The sequence below is a fragment of the Pyrgilauda ruficollis genome, unplaced genomic scaffold (assembly GCF_017590135.1).
Source record: "Pyrgilauda ruficollis isolate IOZ18807 unplaced genomic scaffold, ASM1759013v1 scaffold40, whole genome shotgun sequence".
Lineage (NCBI taxonomy): Eukaryota > Metazoa > Chordata > Aves > Passeriformes > Passeridae > Pyrgilauda > Pyrgilauda ruficollis.
In genome coordinates, this window is record NW_024525490.1 from 2190343 (window position 1) to 2217140 (window position 26798).

General features: G+C 34.4%; 1 protein-coding gene across 1 annotated transcript in view; it reads right to left on the reverse strand.

Annotated features, from left to right (window-relative positions):
* The window catches only part of CSMD1 (CUB and Sushi multiple domains 1), a 1068142-nt gene that overhangs the window by 92281 nt on the left and 949063 nt on the right, over positions 1-26798 (reverse strand). Inside the window, exons 42-46 of the mRNA XM_041477428.1 lie at positions 17296-17484; positions 13355-13532; positions 11350-11495; positions 9838-9918; positions 9576-9689 (exon numbers count right to left, since the gene is read on the reverse strand). Of these exons, the coding sequence (XP_041333362.1) occupies positions 9576-9689; positions 9838-9918; positions 11350-11495; positions 13355-13532; positions 17296-17484 (708 nt within the window). The remainder of the gene's footprint in view (positions 1-9575; positions 9690-9837; positions 9919-11349; positions 11496-13354; positions 13533-17295; positions 17485-26798) is intronic.

A 26798-nucleotide genomic window follows, 5' to 3' on the forward strand; every position in this document is an offset into this window, starting at 1 on the left:
CCCAACAATATGCTCAAAAACAGGACCACTTTTATAAAGGATCACCTTGCACTTAGGAAACATTATACTAATTTATTAATTGTAGCAAAGCATCTATCCAGAAAGAAATATGTTAGAGCCCAAAGTGGTTTCAGTCAAGGAATTCACATATGTTGGTGCAATCATTCACACAAGTGAGGTAAAAGTACCAGTAAAACTTTTTATTTGGAAACTGTATTCCATTTGACACCTTAAAAAAAAATGACTCGGCTTTAGAAATTAAGCCTGTTACATGACCATGACAACATATTGAAACATCTAGACATACCAGATAATTTGAAAGTACACAAGTTTTATGTAAAGTGTTCATTTTGAATACAAGTCATCAATGCTCCAAGTCATCCAAGTAAGACTTTCTTAGCAACTACTTCCCCTGTTATTTAAAGTCTGAACTTTAAATTTCACCTGGTATTCATAGAGATTTATGATCTCTGCATACTGAAAGGGGTATAATATATTAAAATACCGCAAATTTTATATCTTAAACACTGGTTTGATTAGGAAGTTTTGTTTGTCACTATTTTTCTTTAACATTTTGTTAAAGAACAAAACATCTTTAAGATGTCACATAGGACTTATTTTTTCAAATCTGTTTCCTGTTGAAGTCTGATACATTTTGTCCACAGTTCCATATTATATATTCATATTAACAATATTTTTTGTGTAAGATTCACAAATATATCTTCGCAGAAATGCATTCCTGGAAATCATCTGTCATAGCTCTCAAACACTTAAGTAAAAGTTGTAATAAAGATGAAAAACAAAACAACAGAGAGAAAAGTGATCAGCAGAAAAAAGTACAGTACAGCAGGAAACCCACACATAAATATCAGAAACAAACATTAAAAACTGGAGCATTTTCCTTAGAAGATCTTTTGCAGACTTGGAGGTGAAATTTAGGTTCAGCTGTAGCTAATTTTTTTTTTTTTTAGTCAGAGAGAATATTGTCAGCCAATATTGTCAGTGAAAAGGAGGGATGTAATATGCGAGTGAGAATAGGCCATCAAACAGGGGAACAAGATCTGGATTGGGCAAAAGATTGTACGCAAATAATTTCTCTTTGGCACCTATTCCTTTCTGCTATCATTTGACAGCACTGGCTGCAGCAGACAGTATCCCTAAGAGGCACAGCCATTTTTCCTAGAAGATCCTAAGAGAGGGAAAGCCCATGGAACAACGGTATATAAAGCAGTAAGAATCCTTCAGACAATAATCCAGAGATTGCCTCTTGAAGTAGAAACACCTGTAGTAATATTACACCCAGAAATTTCACAAAAACTTCTGTCTAAGAATATAGCATTGCATGTGTTTAATGACAATAGCTTCTTCCTTCATTCTCTTAAAATGAAACACACTGTTACTTTGACTTTCTCTATTATTCAAAGTAATACAAGATGAACTTGGGAAAATGCTGTCACAAAGTGCTCTGACTCATAAGTTCACACAAAATACAAGTAAACCAGCGAATTCTTAAAGAAAAATATTGGGCATAAAAATATCATCAGATAAATAACAATAACTTTCCCCACAGCGTTTCCTGTCTGACATGAATAAAAGTGCACATCAGTGATGAAGAGCAGCTGACATGGCACAGTTCCACAGCCTGTTTTATCCTGTAGTGTCATTCCTTATGCTACAGGACTATTTGAAGGAGGAAAAAGGTGTTTTTTACTGATCCAGTAGCAACTTACTTGAAATGTTTATTAAAAATTGTAGCATCTATGAGAAAACCTTGAGAATTGAAAGCTTGTCTTCAAAAATTACAAAAATTACACAGTCAAAAATTACAAGAGAGAAATAAGTGATGCTGTCAGACTTTTCACAGCAAGACAGAGTGATTCTTTTCAACACTGGAAAACTGTCACCTCTCTGGACAAACTATGGCTTAGAAATGGCTACAATAAACTAAACATGACAAACAAGAAGTTGCAATGTATGGGTCATTTGGAATGGGACATGGGAGTGCAGGGAGTACATCTAGAGTGGTTTTGTAAACATGCCATATCTAAACACTAGCAGCACAAGTGTTAAGGATACAAATGTTTTTTGTTGCTTGCTTTTCCTCAGCATCTTAGGAAGTTATGGAAATTACTGTTGGTCAAATCACTCATGAAACCAATTATATAGTAGTCATTCAGATTTGGGGCTTGCAAACAAAACCTGTATGTTACACAAATACAGTCCATTCAGATTTGGGTTTTGCAAACAAAACATGGGTGTTACACAAATACAGTCCAGACAAGACTAAAACCTGGTGATCTCATTACTTGAGAAGTGTAATAGTACACTTCTTCCAGAGAAGTTTACAGCTGGGTTATTCTAAAAGGCTGTTATTACCTGCTTTATATGGGTGCTCTTTCAGCTAAGTTACCACAGGTATCATTTTCAGAGAGGTGCCCTCCAAGTATCTTCTTAAGAACTCACTGAATGGACTCTGTTTGCTTACTCCAGTATATGAAGTTTTTGTAATCTTGGGTGGAACATTATCAACTAAGAATAAGATTCAAAATTACATTTTGAAAAGCCTGGAATCATTGTATAGTGATCCCCAGAACACTGTCACTAAGTGCTGATATATTGTTCACTAACTCAAGAAATACATTGCAAGCATCTTTAAAAAATTGAGTCAGGGAAGGAATGAAATGAAAACCTAGAGGAAAGTCAACAATTCAGAGAAGTGAAAAATGTTAGTTTCTTTTGGGATAAAAGAACTGTCATAGAACAGAAAGAAAGACACACTCATATAGCACAGACACTGACTGTGATCATCTGAGAAACCTGTGGCAGTGCTCCAGAGAAGAAATTATAAGAATGGTCTGCAAAAAGAAAAAGAGACAGGAGTAGAAAATTGTGGAGGGAAGAAGAAAGGATAAAAACCCACAAAAATTACTTTTTCTGCCTCTTTATTTCAGCTGCTTTGCTCTTTGACTATCTAGTTTTTCTTGTAAAGATATCAGGGACCAAAAGTGAAGGAAAGAGACATGGAAATAGCTTATTTACTAGGTTTGAAAAAATAACAACAAAAAAATTTTTTTCAAAAGCATGTAAAAATTATCAATAACAGAGAAATGACAGCTCTTAGCTGTCTCATTCCTTGAAGCCAAATCTTAAGAAGGGACGTGACACTAAATTATTCACCACAGGGGAAATGTGCCTTTTGCAGATGTTTCCTCATGCCCTTCTCCCATAATTAAGGAAAAATATGATGTTGCTTTGTAATTAAGAATATTTCTTTGGTGAGTGAATATTAAAAATCAACAGCTTAAAGGTCAGAGTATTTCCTTGAACACATCATCACATGTACACAAGAAATATATCAATTCAGTGATGCCAAGCTGATTTTTACCTTTTTGTTTTTATATATTCTTTATATATTTGTAACTCTGCAGACTATTACTGTATAACTACATAGATTCATGGCTAGCATTTAATCTACTCTGTTAGACAGAAAGACAGAACACATTCCTAGAGACTTGAATCCTCTGGGAACCAAGATTAAATTCTCTGGGAACCAAGGTTAAAATGGCTTCTCAAGACACTTTCTCATAAACAAAGTTTAGCTAGTATCTAAAGGCAGGGGTTTTCAAAAAAGGGTCGAACCAGGGAGGAATAACCTCATCTCTGACTGGGAATTCTTGTCAGTTATGCTAATTTGCAAAACATAAAATTGTGTCTGCTTTATGTTACCATGTGCATCTTCAGTGCCTTTTCGGCATGTATTTTGGCTGTGCACCATAAAGGATTCTTTATAAGGGTAACCATATTTTTATCACCTAACTGCATCTGAGTTTTTGTCTGACTGCTTTTAGAACTGAAAAGACATCAGCAGGACTGCTGTAGGAATTCTTTCCTCCACATATTCTATTGTATTCACTCACTGAACTTCAGAAATTTACTAATGAAACAATTTTCAGATAGGAGGAATAATGTTTAAGTGGAAAAAAATTGCACCTCTAATGCAAATAGTAATGCCAAGGGTGAAAGGAGATATGGACTATCCCTCTGTGGTACTGAGACAAAACCAGCATATTCCTAGAGCAGAAAATTCAGTAAAATCAAAACTATTATGTCATTCTAACCTTTAAACAGTTCAGTTCCTCTTTTGTGCTAGGACAGAAGTGACCAAACATTTTTAAACACTAAGCTATAGCTTTAGTCTTCCTATTGCCAAGATTTACTTACTAAGGCTAAGACTCATTTGACAAGAAGTCCCTTCCAATCTAAGCTGTTCATAGCAGATGTACCACAGGGACTTATGAGAGGAATAGCTCTGGAGTAGTTCAGGGGAAAGCAGATTGTGTATTGCCTGCCCCTTTGCAGTCTGGGAATCTGGCTGTACCACGGGGTTTTGTGGCAAATTGGCATGGCTCACCTTGGCAGCCTTTATTGGCTCTTTCTGCACCCCAATGAATTACTCACCAATTCCTCTCCTGTATAGCTTAGCTGCTGATTACACAACTTAACTAGGCTGGAAGCTACACTTTATGAGATTTAAATTTTACAAGATTTATATGTCTAAAGACATATGAAAACATAAAACTGAGATACTGAAATAGTAAGACTGCTTCACTTTGTTCTTTAAAACAAAAGGCACATCCATTTTTCAGTACCACAGCTAATACCTATAATTTGAATAAAAGTAAAGTCCATAGTGTTATTATCTTGCATTCACCATACACAGAAAAGGATTAATTTCTTTTTTTTCTATTTCAAGCTTTTTATTTAATAATAATATTAGCTCTGCCCTTTTTGCATAACATTTAAAAATAGAATACTCCTAAATAAAACGTGCTCTGGTTGATGCATACATATTTGGGTTGGGTTTAGCCAAAAAGGAGTTATTTTTCCCCACAACACTCCCTCACAGTGCTGTGCTTTATATTGGTAGCTAGAAAGGAGTTGGCAATGCAGCACAATTTTGTCTACTGCTGAGTGGTGCTGGCACAGCATCAGTGCTGTCTCTCCAACATTCTGCACCTCCCAGCATGCTGGGGGTGGGCGAGGTCTTGGGAGGGGGCCTAGTCAGGACAGCTGACCCAAACTGACCAGAGGGATATTCCACACAACATGACATTGGCTCAGCAATGAAGGCTAAAAACAAAGAGAAAGAAGAGGGTGCACTCAATATTGACAACAGCTGCATATGCCGAAGTCCTGCTCCCCAGAAGTGTTGGACATTGCCTGATGATGGAAAGTAGAGAACAAAACGTTTGGCTTTTTTCTCTTCTTGTGCATGCAACCTTTCACTTTTGCTTTAGAAAATTGCTTTATCTTGACCTACAAGTTTTTATCTATCTTATTTCCTTCTCCTGAGAAGGAGAGAGATAGAGCAGCCAAGGTCAACCTACCACAATATTCTACTCTTAATACTGTTTCTTTTATTTGACTAGCACATTAACATATTTGATACCTCATGGACTCTCTTCTGTCAGTTAAATTACAGGTTGACTCAATTCCCTACACATTTAGAAGTTTAGGAATTGATGTGAAATTTACGACTTGAGAAAATCTAAGCTGCAAAATAAATTACATGTTTGAGCCCCAAAATATATTTAATAATCAATTATTTATAAGTAAACCCCATGAATATTAAAAGTAGCTACTGTAAAATAGTTTGAAATGATAACAGGAATAAATACTAAAAACATGCTTTAGGCATATTGGAGGACATAAGTAATCTATTTTACATCCATTTTTAATAAGATTGTTGCACATGTAAATTCCAAATAATGTTATTTGTTAGACTTGCACAAATTCATGCACAGAGGCAATGCCTACAGAAAAACAACAGGAAATAACAACTATCTTAATGTTACACAGTCACATGTAATCGTGTGCAGTGGGGAAGTGTCATGAGAAGAGTAATTCTGCATGGCAGTACAACACTTTCATCGTATACTAGTTTTGAGACGCACATTCCTGAACATGGCTTTTGCAGAAATCTGATTTAAGTTTTTTGGGGAAGGCCTGACCAAGCTTCTTAACACTAATACTATTTCTGATATCCTCATATTTGATTTTGCTTTGTATTAATAAATATTATCACCACATTAGGACAATATTATCACACTATCCCTGTAACTGAAGTGCTTTGAGCAGCCATATTATCTTACACTGAATACCCATTATCTGTTTAACTAGTATCTCAATTTTTGTGAGCAGTACAGGAATATTTTTTTCTGTCATAACGCTGATAATGCTTTAATATGCATCTCTACTCTTCCCTAACAGCAACTAAAACACGAAAGAAATTTGTAGCAAGAGTATAAAGGTATAGGATGAGAGCAGTAGCTCCACGTGTAGAAACAGAAATGACAACAGTTCAACTACTTTTAAGCATAAACCCGTTCACACTGACAAGAGAGGTACTGTAGGGGTGCCTAGGGCTCTGTATGTTAGAAAATACTTGGCAAGTTAACACAGTACCAAACATCTCGAGCAAGTCTGTCCTCAGACAGGAAGGGAAAAGGAGCTGTAAGAAAACTGTGGTGTGTTGTGATTATAGTTGCTCTGGAGGTCATTTCTAGAGAAGGATGTAGAACTGGTCAAGCAGATTAATTTTTCTTGCCTGTCAGATATGTCATCAGATTCATATATAATATCCTAGAATTTCACCTTCTATTATATAAATATATTTTTTGACTGCTACAACATAGTGGCACAGCTCAGGAAAATGGAAAGTGTTCCTGTATCTTTAAAAAATATGAAGCTGAACTAAACAAGGACAATCTGAACAATTTTAAATTACAGGTAAAATGTAGAACTATGAGAAGGCAGTTCAAAACTTAGTTTGAAATACAATATGCAAATTGCATAGCAAGTAGCAAATGTTTTTCAAGTCTGTGAGGATAAAATAGTTTCTTATAAATGCCGTTCCATCCTGCATCACTCCTAAAGAAATAGAATAGAATTGGACAGGGTATTGGGAAGGATGGGAAGAATGATTAAAGATATTAAATATCTTCTGGTCTATAGAATCATGCCATAAGTATGGTGAATAGAGACCAACTTGTTACTAATTTTTTTCCCCATAAGAACTGGACAACATGGAAACAGCAGGTGCCAAGCTCAAAGCAGACAGAGAAACAACTTCACATTTTAAATAAATAAATTGTGTAACTTTTTGCACAAGAATTTGTGGATTTAAGGCATTTACATGGGTTCAAAATAGGACTGAGTAATTCTACTAAAGAAACAGCCCTACAGGATTCAAAATATAAAGAACATTGCTGGCTTAAGAGTGGTTTAGCTACAGTTGGGTTGAGGCCTTAATTAACTGCATGTTTTCAGCGATTTTCTGTCCTGCACTAGAAAATAATTAGAGGCCAGTGCTAGATATGGAACACTGGGTATATGTTCTGGTGTACAAAATTTCTGGTCTGTTGCAGAAATATGTATTTCCCCCTTCAGATACTTAGGTTTACAAAGTGCAACATGCGTACCTTCAAATATTTATCTATGAGTAAAATCTATAAAGGCAGTCATTAAAAGCACAACTTTTAAATTACCTAGCAATATTCCGTGTGGTTCATAAATACAAGCTAGGGTTTTATAATAAAATGGAATTACATTCAACATTTAGCTCTACAGTAATACTGGGGAGGGTGGGATAGAAAGAAAACCAAGTAATTCTACTTTCCAGAAAGGAAAATCAAATTTATATAAAGATACAACTTGGCTGAAGAAAGGAAATCAGGTGCATCCCAATTTACCTCAAGAAATGTCTCCCTTAGGTCTATCCAAAATAACTGCCAGAATCTTACTCTAATGCTGTCAGTCCTATTGTCTACTGTCTCTGAATCACTCAATGGCACTTTCATTTTTCATAATCAGATAACTTCTTTTGATGTCATCCTTGTAACAAAGTTTTGCTGTATTCACAGGATACAGCCAGAGAAAGCACAGCCACTTGCACAGCATCTGCAGGAATTGTTATGGATGGATGTTATGGATATATGTTATCGCTATGTCTATATGTTATTGTAATGGATATATGTTATGAACCCTTCTCAGAAGTTCCTAATATCTCTGTAGATTTTACAATAACTGTTCAGTTTATTTCAGGCTTTCACTTTACATTTACACTCTAATTGACATAGTCAAGAGTTAAGTTACTGCTTTTACTGTTAACTAAAACATTAAGTCTGGATTTGCAGTACAATCATCCTATTAAAATATTACATTTATAACAGAGAAACACATTGATTAAAAAAAGAAATCACCAGAAACATTAATAAGTATTCAGTTATCCTAACAAGAGAGACATAAAAGTACACAATATTCCCATTAATTCTGCATATTTTATGGTGAAGATCCTGAAATGAATAATGATTCTTTTCCACTCAGAACAAAGATATGGAGTCCAATGTCTGAACTCATGGCAGATCCAACTAATTGGATGCACAAGACAAAAAATGGGAGGTAAAAAACCCACTTTACCTCAAGCATGTGTGTTCATACAGAAAATTAGATGCATAAAACATATTAATATTATCAATAAACTAATACTTTGCACTATGAATTCTTTATTAATTTTTAAATCATGAAAATAGAGAACCTGGGTAACAGGAAGGAAGATACACACACAGCTATTATTACAATGTCACAATAATTGCTGAGCTTCCAGCATTACTGCTTGTGCATAGGGATGTTTTCACCTCATGATATGGAAGATACTCCATCCAAAATTATAGATCAAAGTAAACTTGTATAATACACAAAAGAGAAATTCTGTTCAATTTTTCATTTCCTTAAATTTTAATGATAGCATGTTATCAGTAACATTTTTTCCCCCAAAATTTTGAGGATAAAATTCTACAGATGATTCTTTGATCATTTTGCAACATTTCAAAACCTTTTTGTCATCCTCTATTTAACAAAATGAAATAAAGAAAAAAAACATCAAACAACATATTTTGAAAAACAAAGGTTGGAAGACAAATTTCCAAGATAAACTCATTTTCCATGAAGATGAGGACGTTATATAAAAAGTGCATCTAAACATCATTCATATTAAATTTTTAGTTCCTTGTTTGAAATGCTGTGTTTATGAAAATAATATAAATAGCTTAAAGAGATTTATTACTTTGAAAAATTTAAATTTGCCACATATTATTTTAAAACAGCTTTTTCATGTGACTGTTATACAATGTCACCATATTTGTCAAAGCACAGAGAATATTTTTTTTTATTTTGAAAGCTTAATTTATTTTCATATTTTTTAGTATTCTTCAAAAGTAAAAATAAATCCATGGTTTGTTATGAAGCAATATAGAATATTTAAAATTAATTTTAGAAATCAGTGTTTCAGTAATCGTGGAGTCAAATATTTAAAATCACTTCTCATTGGTTCTAAAGAATAAAATTTCTACGTGGAATTCTTAGATCTGAATATATAAAAAAGTGCATTTCTTAGATATTAAAGAAGTAAATGGAATATTTTCTTTTAAGCATCAAGAAAATGACAGTGCCAAAAAATTGATGCTTTATGTAGGATGCATACTAATGATATACACACCATGCAAGTATATATTTACCTTCACAGGATGGAGAGGATCCTTCAAACTGCAACTGTGCATTCAGTTTGCAGGTTAATATATCTTGTCCAACAAGGGTAAAACCAGGATGGCACCTGTACTTCACAAAATCTCCTGAAAAAGGTATTGAAAAAAAAGGTTAAGCCTCAAAAAATCCTTCTAACAGAAGTACATAAAAATCTAAGGTGGAAGATGAAATTGCTTAGTTTATTTAGAATTCAAGTGAAAACAGAAGAAAGAAAAATAAATACTATCTTTTTACCTATTTCAAAGTCATCATCTTCTGTAAACAAATCTGCATGTGGAACTGTGGGTGGAGGCTGGCACTTCCTGAGCTGATAAGCTGCAAATTTAAGTAAAAAAAAAAAAAAAGTATTGGTGTGCTAAGGAGTATTACAGAGAATTCATTTCATATTCACACTTCCCAAATTACAAGAGCTGCACTGAACCTCTCAGTTCAGTGGTCTCTCAGTTACAACATTTCCCAAGTTAAATGTCATTACATGACATGAGCGTGGTGAGACACTGGAACAGGTTGCCCAGGGAAGTTGTGGCTCTCAGGAATCATACAAGTCTAGGTCTAAACCTGGTCTGGTGGAAGATGTTCCTGTCCATGGCAGGGTGATTGAAACTAGATGATCTTTAAGGTCCCTTTAAATTTAAAACATTCTATGACCCTTTAAACAAAGTCTCTTTGCTTTTCAAATCTGTTTCAATAAATTGTGAGCAATCTCATAAGAAAGGTGACCACTAAAATGACTGTGTTTCTAAAATGGAATAGAATGCCTACAACAGTTGAAGAAGCCCTTTCGGGATTGAAAAAATTCAAAACAGAAATGAAGATTGTGATGAGAATGTATATCATAAAGAAAACTTCCCCCTTCAAGGAAGAAATTTACTGTCAGAACAAAATTCTCAGACAACTTGATAGGCCTAACCACTTTAGTTTTTGCTTCTCAGATTAAGTGCAGTGGATGACCATGTATCATGACCTCGTTTTAGGAGAAGGATACAGACAAGAGAAACATTTCAGATTCTGAGTAACAATTTGATATGGCCTTCCCCATGCAAACAGGCATCTCACAACTCTCTTTCTGTAACATTTATTTGGTCTTTGTGAATTCATTCATTGTATATTTTTAATTTTGAGTCCAGAAGGCTAATAATCTTCCATTTATTATACACATTTTGGATGACTTAGTCCAAATTAGAACTAGAACTGTAGTTCAGCTTTTCACTTGTGAGTTAGATGCCTAATTTTCACCACCTTTAGCCCTGAATGTAAATTTGAACAAAGTATTTTGCTGCATATCAGGTTTTATGCTATTGTTTAGCTTTACCATAGCACCCCAGAAACTCTTCTGGGGAATAATTTTAGTAAAGAAAGTTAAATTTTATTGAATAAATAGGCCAAAGTAATTAAAAGAGTAAGACCTTAATATTAGATGGTAATGGTTAACATTAAAGATAGAACACAGTTTATTAAAAATCCCAAATTAACATTCTTCAGATTTTAATATGTAATTTTTAAAATCTCATAACTACTGTTATTAAAAACAAACAAACAAAAAAAAAATCCAATCAAACAAACAAACAACAACAACCCAAAAAAAAAAAATAAAACAAACCAAAAACCCAAAACCATAAAAAAACCTCAAACAAACAGCAAATCCATGAGTTCTGGTAAGTCAGGAAACCACAAATTTAAGAAATATATTTAAAATTCACTAAATGATTGTGGTAATTTTAGATTAAATATATAAAGAAAACAGACCATGAAAATTGAGGACAAAAAATCCTCCTGTTGAAAAATCACTGTGAAATTTGAGGAGGACTTGATTGGTAGAACTGTAAGCTGTTTCCAGAGCTGTGTTCCCACTGAAAACTCCTAGCTGAGGCGAATTATGGTCAGGACCATCCCTGGAATGCAAAACATTGAAAAGTTAGCTGAAAAACTGATGTTCTTAACATTCAAATTAACAGTCTCTTTTCTCTTGAAAGCAGTATAAATTTTTATTTTTTGTAAAAAAACGCTTTTCCTAATGATTTAAAATGAGGTGGGTTTTTATTTTTTTTCCCCTAGCACACAGAATACTCTTTCCCACTTCAAACATGATTTTTTTTTTTTTTTAAACCAGGTTACTTGCAATAGTTTTTATATTTACATGGGCCAGAAATGTAGGGGTAGCAAGAAATTTTCAATGTGTGTTCCTACCAAAAATTTTCTTGTACAGATCAGATGTAAAAAAATGTGAAAAATTATGTAATGCTGTCATATTTTTAACATTTTAACCCAGGTGTTACAAATCTTCAACTCATAGTTAAAACACAGAGTTGTGGAAATGGCAAGTTACTCTGCTATTTAAATAAATTCCGAAGATCCAAAGGTATATCCTAAGGGGGAAAAAAAAAAAAGGGAGAAAAACCTATGAAATAATCTTGTGTTTTGTGTTTCTCAACAGTAGGACAAGACACACAAAGGGAAACATACTCCAGTAACATCAGGCTTCATTCACTTCCAGTATCATAATGTAAAATATTCAGGCCTGAATAGTCAGAATGAATAAATAAATAAACAAAACTCCCTACTTTTATCACTGAAGAATTTTTTGAGCTCTACGACACTTATTTATGGTTGTTTTGTATATTACATGTCATGAATCTAAACTGAATGAAAAAACTTTTGCAATATGTTATTTTAGGAGGCTTGAGATTATCTAGAATGTGTCTGAAAGCTGCTAATTTGACCTTTTACTGTCTTTCAATCAGAGGTGTATTTATTCACCTCAGCTGTATCATTGAAAAGCCAAGCATTATATATCTACAACCTGCCAGGGATAACAATCTAAGAAGTATTTTACACTAAGGCTTACAGGTAGTGCAACCAAATGGCTGCTCAGAAACAGTTGCACATCTCTATAAAGTGTCTCAAAAAACCTCACCAATCGCTATAGGAATGGTGCACTAGCTGGGAGATTGGAGCAGCTGACTCACACAGCAATAAGTCACATCCTATATTCTGTGCAAACCTTCCTTTTCCTGAACTATTTTTAGCATATATGAGAAGTGACTTTGCACAGTATGTGGGGTAAGGACCAGAGCTGGACAAAGATGACATGTCCAACACCTTCAGCGTTACCTATGGCTGCTCAAGTACAGTAAATCTTTATGCAAGAATTTAGACAGTTCTAAGCCCTCCTCCTTCAGAGGAGGTCACAAATTGAATGGGTTTGTGTGGAAAGAAATATAAATTCAGAGAAGAGGAACACGGAATATGAAGCTTAAAGACATGGAGGTACAAGGCCTGAAATTCTGGGTTAGAAAATTTAAAAAGTATGTCTATCAGGCATACTAAAATATTAAGAAAAATTTAGGAAAATCTTACTTAATGCCTAAATTAGTTAATGTTTAAATACATCAGAAATTTTTGCAAAAACTAACATATATTGCCTGTGTGTTCATGGAATGCGTAATTCAACATAGTGTAGATTATTACATCACTTTGACCTCATATGACCTCAATTTAGAGAAGAGAGAGTCAAACAAGATCTTATTGATAACTGAGTTTGAACTTCAAAGTATTTTGGAACAGTATTCTTAAAAAGTTCAGACAGTGATAAATATTTTTTTTCAGATAAGCTTAAAAGTTGTTCTATGCTGTTCTTCAGTACATATAGCAACCTAAAGAGCAATACTAGGAAAATCTGTAGCTTGGGACAGTGAGACTTGATGAATCAATCAGAAAAAAATCGCTTCTGTTTAAAAAAAAAAATGCATACCAAACTGCAATGTAGTCATTCACAGGTTCAGTCTGAAGTAAGGTAAAGTTGATATAAATCCCATGGCCCGGGGATACAATAATTAACCAAGTACAGTCCTTGGAATTTGGGTATTCATCTGGAAATCCTGGGGAATAAACTGTACCATTCTGAGCAGTTACATTATAGCCACAAGGAGCTAGAAAGAAAAGAAATGAAAAAAAATTAGTAGTAGAAAATAGTTTTTCATATTACAAGTGGAATATCAAAATGCTACCAAATTCTTAGCTCCACAAGACAAGACAAGCTAAGTCTTTAAGACAGCCTTTTCCTTGGTTGGTTGGTTCTCAAATAAATACTGACATTTCTAAAAGTAACTTATGCTGATGTCTTTAAGGTTTAATTTCTTAAAATTAATCAAAATCTACTGGTAGTGTTGTTTGCATACAGTTCTTGAAACTAAGTCTATATACCATTTAAAAAGGGGCACCTTTTGTTTGTATTCAAGATTAAAAACTAAATAAACAAGCAGGTCTTGCATGTTTCCATCCAACTGAACTGAACTCTAACTGAACAGGAATACAATTCTGGAAAAAATGGGCTGATTGTTCTTTCACTAGTCCAAAACCATTATGCTTTATCTCTGACAGGTTTGAGTCATTTTCAATGGTGATTCCCTTGCAGATTGCATGCTAATTATCCTTATGGCAAGTAAAATGGACATACAGACACAAATTTGTGCACACTTGCTGAACAAAGGCTGTAGCCATTTCAATGTTATGAAAAGGTTGACTTTATTCAAGGGTAGCAAATATATGTTAATGTGCTCTTTTGAGTCTCGTTTTGGAATAATTGACTGAATACGGATGAAAGTATGTATTCAAGTAGACATATGGCCATTAGTGTAAATTAGTGAGTCTCACCCACTAGAATGATACCTTAATCTCATGTATGGGCACTCAGCCTTGCTCTAGAACATTTCTCTTTAGCTCTTACCATTAAGTTTATGTTATTATTGTCAGTGTTCCTGTGACTCTCCTTCAGACTCTCTTCATTTCTTTCTCAACTTAAGAAGTGATGGAAAATAAAAGCATAAAAAATGATAAAAGGAAAAAGGAAAAGACAGAAAGGGAAAAGGGAAAAAGGAAGGAGGACTGATAAATGCAAAAGGATATCTCATTTTCTGTATGGTTTAAAGCTGCAATATTGTTGTGGTAGAAGGTCATCTGGTTAGTTTTTTAAGGAGTTCTTTTAATAATCTCTGAATTTATAGGACAGGCTAAGGAGGCTTTAACTACTTCACTTTCTTCATCCATATCAGTACTAACTTGTATGATGCATTAGGTACATTTTTGGTCTGGACACACTCCTGTTCAATGTGCTCTAGGATGATTCTGCTTGAGCAGGAGGTTGAACAACATGACCCATTGCAGTCCCTTCCAACCTGACCCAGTTTGTGATTCTCTGAACAGAATGGCACTTGCTCCTGAACCATGAATCTTTAGTGGCCAACAAATGAAACCAGCTAAGGAAAAGGAAGGGTTCTGATTCCTGGCTGCATGTAGAGGCCAAGGGTATCTGACACTGCCTATCAGCTCTAGGAGCTGTGATGAAAATGTGACTCACGCCCACTTTTTACTATTTCCTAAACCCCTACATTCATGCCATGGTCACTTTGTCTGGTCTCAGAAATCTACTCTGTTCTCTCCACATCCACAGTACTCTATGTTTACAACTAAGACTTCTTTGATAATTATGCTTACTACAGGCAAATACACTTCCTGAGACTAATATTAATTTCTAATTAATATACAGGATTTTTCTGATTGAAGTTTTATATTTAAATATATTTTGAATTTACTATCTTTTTGAGAGGTTTATTAATGTTGTTATTGATTGCATTCATTTTTTATTTTCCCTTCATTATTCTCTAATACTTAAGAAGGAATACAGATTGATTGTATCTCAGTAAAGACAGACTAATTTTTCTTATATGATTGATAGCCATGGAAGATCAATACATTTTGTCAGGAAAAAAGTGTCACAGTTAACAAAACTCTAGTAGAGTAAGTAATACATCCAGATGTTACTAGGCTTTCTTCAAAGATCTTTAAAAATCACAGAAAACATGACATTAAACAGAAATAACTGGTTAGATTTCACACAAGATAAATATAGCTTTAGTGTGAATCAACAATTCACTCTAAATTAATGATGTTGTTATGTTACGCTTTGAATGACAGACGTGAAGAAACAGAAATTTCTGAAACGAGTAAATGTATAATCAAATTTTCTAAACTATCAAATGCTAACAATAGACCGCATGTTGATTTATAAATTAATGAATGCCATACTATATGTCCTCAAACCCATTTACACCTAATTATGTTGTGCATGAAAAGACAGTAAACATTTTTAAAATTCCACCAAAAGATACCCAAACCCAGTTAGTCATTTAGTGTCAATTACATACGTTATACCAAGACATCTATGGTAAGTCACCAAGACAACATGATTGTACAGGAGTAAAGTCTTAGAGCACAACTATATGACATAATTCTACTACGATTACTTGAGCAGAAATTAATCTAATTTTCTCCCATATACAGATTCTCAGCCTTCAAAATTATGTGCAATCTTCTGTAGAAAGTTTTTGATTCAAACTTCCAAGAAAAGTGGTCATAGCTAGGAAAAATTAATTATTTTTTCATTTATTTCTCTCTCAGATCCACTATCAAATTACAACAATCAGAGTAACAATTTGTTTTCCCTGTAGAAAAAACCATTTATATGTCATAAGAATAATTTCAGCAGTATTATGTGGAGCTTTAACATACACAGAGGAATTTTCCACAAAGCAAGTAGTGTGCTAAGCGAGAGACAGGAAACTCTTAATGCTCAGTCAAAACAGAAAGTAACCTGCTGTTTAGTCAGAAATGGTTCCTATAAATGCACACAACCACACACAAAACAGAGTTGTGTGCATTCCTCAGCTGTGTGGAGGAGATGTAGATGACTGTGGGTAGACTTGGAAGGTAGGATTGACAGGCACAAGAACCAGGCCAAATGCACATTGTGAATTATAGAAATGTCACTAGGAGAGGAATGCCTTCTTTGAGTTAGAAAATGATGATAAAACCACTGAATTAAAACTATGGATGAGGGGACAGGGAAAAGTAAGAATGACTTTGTCCTCATGTCATTATAAATACTAACTCACTTCTTGCATGTCATTGTAAACAACATATATTATTTACTCTTGTTTCATCTAAGAAAACAGAAAATGCTGATTTACACCATAAACATCTACTTCTTCTATTATACACCTTCATGTATTTTAGGAAATATGCTTCTATAGGTAGTAAAAAGGAGTAAGAAAATATAGAAGGCTGCATGCCCTTTGGTGCTGCATCTATATCACTAGAATATAAGTATGAGGTGTTGAACTTTGGCTAGGTTTCTAACAAATTCTAAAAACATCAACTGTTAATACTTTACACTTTTATATGAAGTTTTAATTGATATGTATTAATTGATTAATATGTTTAACATGAAGAAAAATATTACATATCTGTTTATAGTGAACTTCTAGCATGAATAACTTCTTTTCTTCCAAAACATTTATAAAGGTGTCTCCATAACCTAACTGCTTTTGAATAAAAGTATCCCCTTGAAATAGTCTTTCACACAGAGGTTAAGATAGTTTCTGGCAGCATCATGAGTTCTCATAATCAATACAACTGACAGATATTAACAGGAACGATAAATCACTGCCGAGGAACATGATTCATAAAACATTTATTATTTATAAAGCACATATTATTCTGCCTTTATCTGCTTACACTACAGATTAGGATAAAGGCACTTCAGAAAAAGCTGCATTATGTACAGGCACACAAACAGGTAAACAAAAATCAAAAAGTAGTGTGAGTTCTGAAGCAAAGGTACTACCAGAAAGTTACCTTCACATCTGGGGAAATGATAGTTCCAATTTCTGTTGATTCCATGCTGACAAGTGAGAACAGGCTGCCCCCTCAAAACATATCCAGGATAGCATTCAAATGATACTGACTGTCCCACACTGTAATCTGAGTTGACTATATAGCCATTCAGAAAAGGAGGAGGATCAGGACAGTTCTGTAACTCATAAGCTGGAAGAGAACAGAAGTACTTTTTGCTTAATCAGCTCCCAACACACTAGGAAGTACACATTAATAAAAAATCTGTAATGCAGATTTACCGAATAGTAGGTAAACACTGGAATGCCAAGGTCCAGTTATTCAGAGATAAACACATAACAAGAAATAAAACATCCACTTGGATCATACAAAAATATTTTAGTAATGTACAACAAAATCATTCATTCCTTAAAACCTTATGCAATACAAGATTTTCACAATTAATTGGATTTTTAATATATATTAAACCATGCCCAAAAATCATGTGACCTAAAGAAATTAAAAGAATTAATGAATGACTTTAACACAGCAGAGCACCATAAAGATCTACAAAAATTACAAATACCTGTGAAGGGAAAGCTCCTTTTAGATATATCACCATGCAAAAATTGCTTTAATGATTCATCGTACTTCATGTTAGGTTCTGTCTTTTTGAGGACATCAAAATATTATTCGATAAAGTACATTTAATTCATAAAAATCAGTGTGGTGAAAATTCAGAAGAAGCTTTCATTAATAACATTTACTAAGATATAAAGTTAATGTAAGCAGCTCCATATGAAGCAATGAATACTATGCAGATTTGCAAACAATATAGATTGGATAGTAAGTAATTGCCATTTAAGAAACCAGTCATAAAAGGATGAGGGGTCTCCTCTTTTTGAACTTTCAATTTCCAGTTAAGGAATACTTCTGTCAGAAGAAAGTTCAAACAAGAATAATAATACCAGTGTGCTCTGTATTCACATGTGTTAAGTGCAAGCTCTAAAAACAAGGCAAGAGAATATGATGAACATATTCTTGAATGAAGTACTTTGTTACTTTTTTCAAAGGTAACCTTTACAATAGGAACATGTTCATCGTAGAGATGTATGCTTATTATTCTGAAATAGATTATTTAAACAAGCCATTTCAGCAAGACTAAGCTAAACATATATTTTAGATGTGCTTAAGTGCTTACTTAAAGTGAAGTTTGTACTTAATTGGTTCACTGAACTACAACAAAACTGGCAATAAGTTTTTTAGTCATTGCTAATTACAATCATGCTGTGCAATAAAAAGATTTACGTTGAGGGAGCCTTCTTCTTTTCCCTAATTCCTTCAGTGAATCCAGAATTCAGTGTTTGTAATGCTGGAAAATTGAAAAGGTGTAGTGGTACTAGAATTATTCTGAAATCCTCCAAAAAACCAGATCCCCCTGCTCTCAAATAACAAAAAATTAAGAAAAGAAATTCAAAACCTAAGAATAAAAATTAATTGCTACTGAAAGGAAATACAGAAAGGTTTATTTTCCTACATTGTCGTTGATTAAATTTTGTGCTAAATCTAGTAATGGCTCATTAATTTTTAATGTTATTATTACTCTTGCTATCATTTGTGTAGTACTAATACTGATAATATCATTATCAACATCTTTATACAAAACAGAGTAGTAGAAAGATTATTTAAGAGTACAGGACTCTGAAGAGTATGGTATCAAGACTGAAATATTAAACTATATTAAAAACTATTTAGCAAATTATATTAAAAATAGTATAGAAATTATTCCAGAAGCTCAGAGGATCTCACAGATTTTTTTTTTTTTTAAGTGTAGCAATGTATTGCCCAACAGTTACAACAGTAGTGTTTTGGAACAATGACAGTAAGTACTGGAATACTTAAACTTTGATTGTATTACCTTTTTACCTTTTGAGGAGATGAATACCATCCTTCCTTATTGGTTAACTTGTTACAATACAGTATTCACAGATTATGTTTTGAAAGTAATTAACACAGTCTCAGAATTTTTGAAGTTAGTATTAAAAATCAGTTTCAGGGAAAAAAAAAATGTCTCCCACTGATCTACATAAAAAGATAAGACAGGAACCACTCAGGTGAGAGAGGAAGTCCTGACAGATTTGACTGAGGTGTTCGATAGATAAGGAAGTGATGATTGTGTGTGTCAAAAGAGATAAATAGGGAAGGTGATGGGATATTAGGGAAAATTGAAACTTGGTGTGACAAAAATTATGTGGAATAAGAGGTGGGTATTGTCCTGGTTTGTGCTCTGGAAGAGTTAATTTCTTCTAATTTTTAACAATTTTTCTCACGCTCTGCCAGTGAGGTGGTATGCAAAAAAGAAAGAAGATAAACAAAGTGGGAAGGAGCATAGCTGGGACAGGTGGCCTGAACTGACCAAAGGGAGGTTTCATACCACAGAGCATCATGCCTGGTATACAAACTGGGAGTAGCTACCCAGAAGGGTGGCTGATCTGGGTTCAGGAAGGGGATCCTGGCATCAGTCAGCACGTTGTCAGGAAGTTGTAGGCTGCAATGGGGTCTCTCCTCAATCTCCTTCAGGCTGGACAGACCAAGGGACCTCAGCCACTTCCCACACAGCTTCCCCTCAAGGCCCTTCACCATCTTTGCTGCCCTGCTTTGGACTCTCTCTAATAGTTTAAAATCTTTCTTATATTGCAGTGCCCAAAAGGGAACACAGGATTTGAGGTGATGCCGCCACAGTGCAGAGCAGAGCAGGACAATCCCCGCCCTTGCCTGGCAGGCGATGCTGTGCCTGATTCCCCCCAGGACAGGGTTGCCCCTCGTGGCTGCCAGGGCACTGCTGAGTCATATTCAATTTGTCATTGACCAAGACCCCCAGGTCCCTAACTGTGGCACTGCTTTCCAGCATCTCGTTCCCCAGCCTGTCCATACAGCCAGAGTTGGCGCAGTCCAGGTGAAAAATCCAGCATTTTCCCTCCTTGAACTTCATATGGTTGGTGATTGCCCAATCTTCTAATTTGCTGAGGTCTTTCCACAGGGTCTCTGTGCCTTCAAGTGAGTCAGCAGCTCTTTCAAGTCTTCTTTTATCTGCCAGCTTTCTTAGTATCCCTTCCAGTCCTGCCTCCAGGTCAGCTACAAAGATGTGGGAGGGCACAGGGCCAAAGGACCCCACTAGTGCCATCCCCAGTCTGATGTCACCCTTTGTGCCTAAACCATGAGCCAGTTGCTCACTCATGAAGTGACGTGTTTATCCAGCTGTGTGCTGGACATTTTGTCAAGAAGGATCCTGTAAGAAACAGTATCAAGAGCTTTGCTGAAATCCAAGAAGATCATATGAACTGAATTCCCGTGATTCACTAAGTGGGTTGTTTTGTCATAAAAGGAAACCAGGTTTGATAAGCAACACTCTCCTCTCATGAAGCTGTGCTAGCTGTGACCAACGACTGTATTGTCTTTCCGGTGTTTTTCAATATCTTCTAGAATAAGCTTCTCCATAAGTTTATCAGGCACTGAAGTGAGAGTGACAGGCCTGTGGTTTCTGGGGTCCTCCTTCTTGCCCTTCTTGAAAACTGGTACAATGTTGACCAGCTTCAAGTCAGCTAGGACCTCTCCAGACTCCCAAGACTGCTCAAAAATTGAGAGAGGTTTTTCAATTACATCAGCCAGCTCCTTGAGGACACTTGGATAAATCATATCAGGCCCCATATATTTGTTAATAGCATCCCTTACAGTCATTTGGATTGTAAATGAAAAAACAAAGCCTAGCTTTTAAAATTCTAGTAACTCATTATTGAGAAATGCGTATGCTTTTTGCCTGTTGTAAATAAGGCAAACAAAATACATACAGAAATTTTGGGGATTTGTTTTGGTATTAGTTTTAGTAAGAGGAGAACCTGTGCCTAAAGCAGATCACTGCAAATTTGAAGATCAGACAGTGAAAGCATTTGCATATGAGCAGAGTAAAACTGTTTGTTTTGCAATTTGTTATTTTAGAAAATAAGGTGTAAAAATTTTAACATGCAGTGCTTGTATTTTTTGGTATAAATCCTATATATGACTCATAAATTATTGGTCAGGTGATCAATGTGACTATGATATGATTTATAGGTCACTCATGAAATATGTTTTATAGTTTTAACATAAATATTAATTACATTCTTTGGTTTTTTGATATATGCAATAACACCTGATTTAAAAGAGCAATTCATTACTCAGTAGTCATGACTAACAAATACTGCCAACAAATCCTGATGTCACACCTTGCAATAGAAAGCTCTTTTTATGAGTGTCATGCCCAAAGATTTGTTTGCTACTGAACTTTACAAGCTGAGATTCCATTTGACTGCAGAAAAAACTTTAGTGAGAGCCTGAAATAAAATGTAAAGGAAATCTGAGAAAAAAAATTAATTCCAATACTGGCAGCAGTCAAATACTTTTAAAATTATCTCATATAGCTATTTCTCATTTATTTGCACAGTATATTTTCCACTGATAAGAAAAGAATGTAAATCACAAACAAAATGTAATTGATTCTCTGCTACCTTGTTATGGTTCAAATGTATTTGCCATCTTACATACGCACTAGGGTGACTTATTGGCTTGCCAAGTGCCACATACCTCTGTAACACTTAAATATGGAAATAATTCCTTTGCAGAAAAATAGTATTAGCAGAGAATTGAGCATGCAATCACTCAAATACTAGGAGAGCCCACAATTAGCTCCCTTAAAACTTTCATTTATTGTTCATTCCTCCAGTATAATGGTGTGTAAAACTACTGACTCAATAAAAAAAATCCACTTCTCAGACTAGACTGGCCTGCCATGAGTTTTGTTGGAAAGGCCCTTTAAAGTTGATCTAGTTCTAACTTCCCTGCCATGAGCATGGGCATATTTCAGTAGATCAGATTGCTAAAACTGACATCTAAACTGAAGATGTGCCATTTAACTGAAGACCTTCAGGGATTCACAGCTTTTCTTGTTTCAGTGTCTCACCACCTTCATTTTATGTTCCTTATGTCTACTCTACATCTACCATATTTTGATTTAAAACTGTAGATCCTTCTCACTAAAGGCCTTGGTAAAAAGTCTCTTCTCTTATTTTTAAAAAGACCCTGTTATATACTGAAGGGCCACAATAAGGACTTCCTGAAACCTTCTCATTTCAGCTGAACCCCAACTCTCTCAGCCTTTCTTCACAGAAGAGGTGTTCCAGCCTGCTGTTTACTTTGTAGTCTCCCTCTGGACCTACTTTAACAGGGCTGTGCCTCTTGTGCTTGAAGCACCAGAGTTGAATGCAGCACTCCAGGTGGAGACTCAAGAGAGCAAAGCACAGGGAGAGAATTACCTGCCTTGATCTGCTGGCCATGCCTCTTTTTATGGAAGCCCAGGATGCAGATTGCTGGAGCTCAGGATAGGACTGGCAATCTGGAACCTCAATTTATTGTTATATGCACTAAAGAACAAAATCTTTAAAGATGTCATGACTCAGGACTAGAATCACAAAACATAATTAATGGTTTAGAAAGAATTTGCTACAAGGCCCTCAAAAGATTGTGTTTTATTTTCTTTAGCATTCCTGCCTTAGGACATAATTTGAAACCATCATAGAAATACAGTAACTTTTCAACACTCCCCTTTTCATTCCATGATTCCTATGACTCAGAAGCTCTACCATAATAATTTTTTTCCAGTTAAAGGCCATCAGATTTAACACATTTAAATCATGGTTTTTTGTGCATGAGTGTTTGGAGAAGAAAGGGATGGCAATCATGACATTTTTCTGTGTATTTTCTAGAACATATCGCTCAAACTCTCAAATATATGAGAATAAGATTCTTCCTTTGTATTCAGCTTTATCTTATATTGAAATTCAGAGTGAAAATAGTTCCAAAAATAGGAACTAGGACTTCCACAATAAAAATAATACAAATCAATCATTTATTCTGCTTCCCTTAAAGAAGCTCTAGTCCTAAAGGGAAAGTTAAGTGGAAAAAAAAAGATGTTCTATAAATATTAAAAGCTGAGGTAACACTAATATTGAGAGGAATTAAAACCCACAATTAGTCTTATGAACCAATAGACTGTGTTCTTCTGTGCACTAAATTCTGTTATGGATCCCTCAAAGGACATAAAAGCTGTTTATTTTGTCTGACCTGGCATAACAGCTTGCCAATCAAACTTCCGTGACTGTTACTCTCAAGTCTTAGTGTACAGAGACTGTTTATATCTCAGGTATCGAGATTTGACATATATGGGGGTCTCAGAAACTCAAGATCACCAGTCAAATGACAAACAGAAATGTTCTTCCAAGTATTTGTAGTTGTTTCGTCTCTTTGCTGTTTTACATAGGTGGCAAAACTGCAAAACTCATAACAAAAGACAGTCTTTCTCCCTGCTTCTCTTTTTTAACTAAACAGTACAACATTTATTTCAACAGAGAAAAAATGTAATTAAACTTAAATGTTTCTCTTAAAAAATCAGGACTTGAAAGTCCTTTCATTATCTTGAAAAATAAAAATCTAATTTCTTCCAGTAGTTCAACAGGCAATCACTGTGAACTTCCTTCTTGCTGCAAGTGAAACAAAAGGTTCCACAACACACAGAAATTTAGCAATCCATCTTTAATACAATGGAATGCCCATCATTGCAATTGCAAAGCTGAAGGGAAAACAACATGAAAATATCAGAGCATAAACCAATAAGAATCTGATCAGCAATGGTACTGAGAGCTGTAATTTCCCCAGGGTTCTGCTAAGGAGACAAAGCTTTTTTAATGCATTCAGAAATACACAGTATCTAAGTGATTTACATTATATTTTCAAAAACTGTGCTGTGAGAATTCACAGGCTCTAGGACCGCCACTAGATCCCTACAAGCATGGATAGAAAATATTTAACAGTTCTCAGGGTGCATTCACTTTTCTTCTTCCCAAAAATAATGTGTTCAGAGTACAATCCCAAGCTATATTAAGATTCAATCTCATAACCATTTTTCTGCCTTCAGAAAATCAGTAGAAAAATTGAGAAATAGCATTATTAGTTTCATAATTCACTCTACAATGCTCATATTCTATGCTTTCCCTTGAGATGAGGGGTTATCAAAAAACCTTTTCCTTCATAGAATGTTGAGATCTTTAGAAAACTTCATTTTTTTATAGCATGCAAGCTTGATTGAATAAGCATAGCCATCACTCATCTCTCTTTATTTTTAGATTGTTATCTACAAAAAAGGTATTTACCTGGCAAAAAAAGTGTGCTACCTTAGTGCCCTTGCATATTGTATTCTGGTTAGTAGAAAAGGCAATAATTTTCATTTAAAAAAATCAGTCCTTGAATTGAACTGAGTTTAGTACCATACAGTAAAAACCCTGAATTTAATCCTAAATCCCTTTTAGTGCAATTTAAATACAGCAGATCAGATTAGAATTAAGCTATGCAAGTTTGTGGGCACTCCTAATATGTAACACATTCACTAATATGCAACATAATCACTAATTAGAATGGATCTGGCAAATGTGACTGTAACTATGGATTCTTTTTGCCCACTCTTCTTTTTTTTTAAGAGTAAATTAAATTAATTTCACTCTTAGAAAAGTAATGCTTTTTTTTGTTCATAAAACTTTTTTTTCCCCAATTATAGTATATTAGGACATCCTAAAATGAGATCAGTTAGAAGCAGTCTGAATAAAAACATCTGGTTAAATGTATAAAGATGTCAGGGGCTCAACTCCGTTTGCTTTGCTCTGCAAATTCATTTCTAGAAATTACAAAAGTGGACAACTTAACTGTGTGAGCATCAATTGGACTAAAAATAAATTCTTAGCTTTCAATATATAACAGCACTCCTTTTGCCCGTAAGATTTTGAATGTGGCACCCATACCAATTACTCATATTTTATTTCCCTCCCACATTTATACACCATGAATAGCAGTTAGGGAAGACATTGCATATGAAATTGAGTTGTGACAAAGAATATTCTGACTTGGTAGCCAGCAAGCCAAACTGAATTGGTCTTTATGGAGAAATGCTGCATCTTTCTTCTCAACAAAGGCTTTATGAGCAGTGACTGAAATTGGCCAATGATTTCAAAACTGGATAGCAAAGGTATACTCAGAAGGGTGACAGCCAGACAACAAAACAATGCTAAATTCCATCATCCAAACAAATCAGCCTAAGATTTGTATGACATTCGATTTACTGAAAGGAAAACAACACTTCTAATAGGGAAGAAAGGAGAAGGAAAAGAGTAATATTGGAGTAATGAAGAATTATTTTTTAATTCAAGTTTCAGCAATTGCAGATAGTAAGAAGAAGAGAGCGTAATTGAGAAATATAATGCTAAAAAAGAGTAGGAAAATCCAGAGATAATACATCAGAAAAGATAACTAAGTATCAAGGGCAACAAATGTGGAACAGGAAAAGGAAAGTCAGTTATCAAAACCAACATATACTTTGTATGATACAAAATAAAGCAGACAATAAAATTGCTCATTTGTATACCACTGGCATTTTTTTCAGAAGACAAGAGAAGAACAGGGAATACACTGAAACAATACTTTCCAAAGTTGTAGATTATGGACATCTAATTGAGTGCACAATTCCCTATATGTTCTAAAGGATGCTGAGCAAGTTATTTTAGTTTAATAATAAGAAGTTAGATTGTATGATGATCATAGAATGCTAGATTTCTCAGTAGAAATAACTTGTGTAATCTGTGATCTCAGAAGCAACAGAGTTGCTGCTTTGTGAAGAAAAATAAGCACGTGCAAGACAATTCCTTTTTAAAGAAGAAAAGTCCCATATCTGTTTGTACAATGAAGAAAAGGAAGCATATAGAAAACAGAACACAAGTAAATTATAAATTCAATAGAGTGAGCTTAGCTGGTATGTCTAATAACTTAAAAATTGAACACAACTCTGTTACCAACTTTCTACATTAGGAAAAATACCCCAATAAATCATAAATATCTTTTAGAATAACTTTTTTTTCCCAGCCTTTGATTTTTATTGAAGTGTATTATGTTGACAGTTTTTTAAAAATGTTTTAAATTTTTAACATACACACATATTTTCATACACATACATTAAAATACTGTCTCTATAGGTAAGGAGTAATACATACAAATGAAATGCATGAGTTCTCTTTACAGAAGTAAATGCTTTGCTTTTCACTGATGGGAAGCATAAAACGGGTGAATATATATGTATTTGGTACTGCAAATATACCCATAACTACACTTTTTGTGAAATGAGATAAATACTACTTTTATTTTTTATTTGAAATTATCATGGCACAAATATCACTTAATTTAACTGTATCTCTTTCTTGGTTCTGATTTTTGTTTTATTATTATAACTATTAGATGAATAACTTAGCAATAAGAAATCTTATCAAATTATTACTATTGTTGAGAATTTAATACTTTTTCTGCATTTTTGCCAAGTACTAGGAAAATACTACTACAGGTTTAGGAATTCCAATTAATAATACTTTTTTGACATTTTCTTCATTTTTCTTCATTTT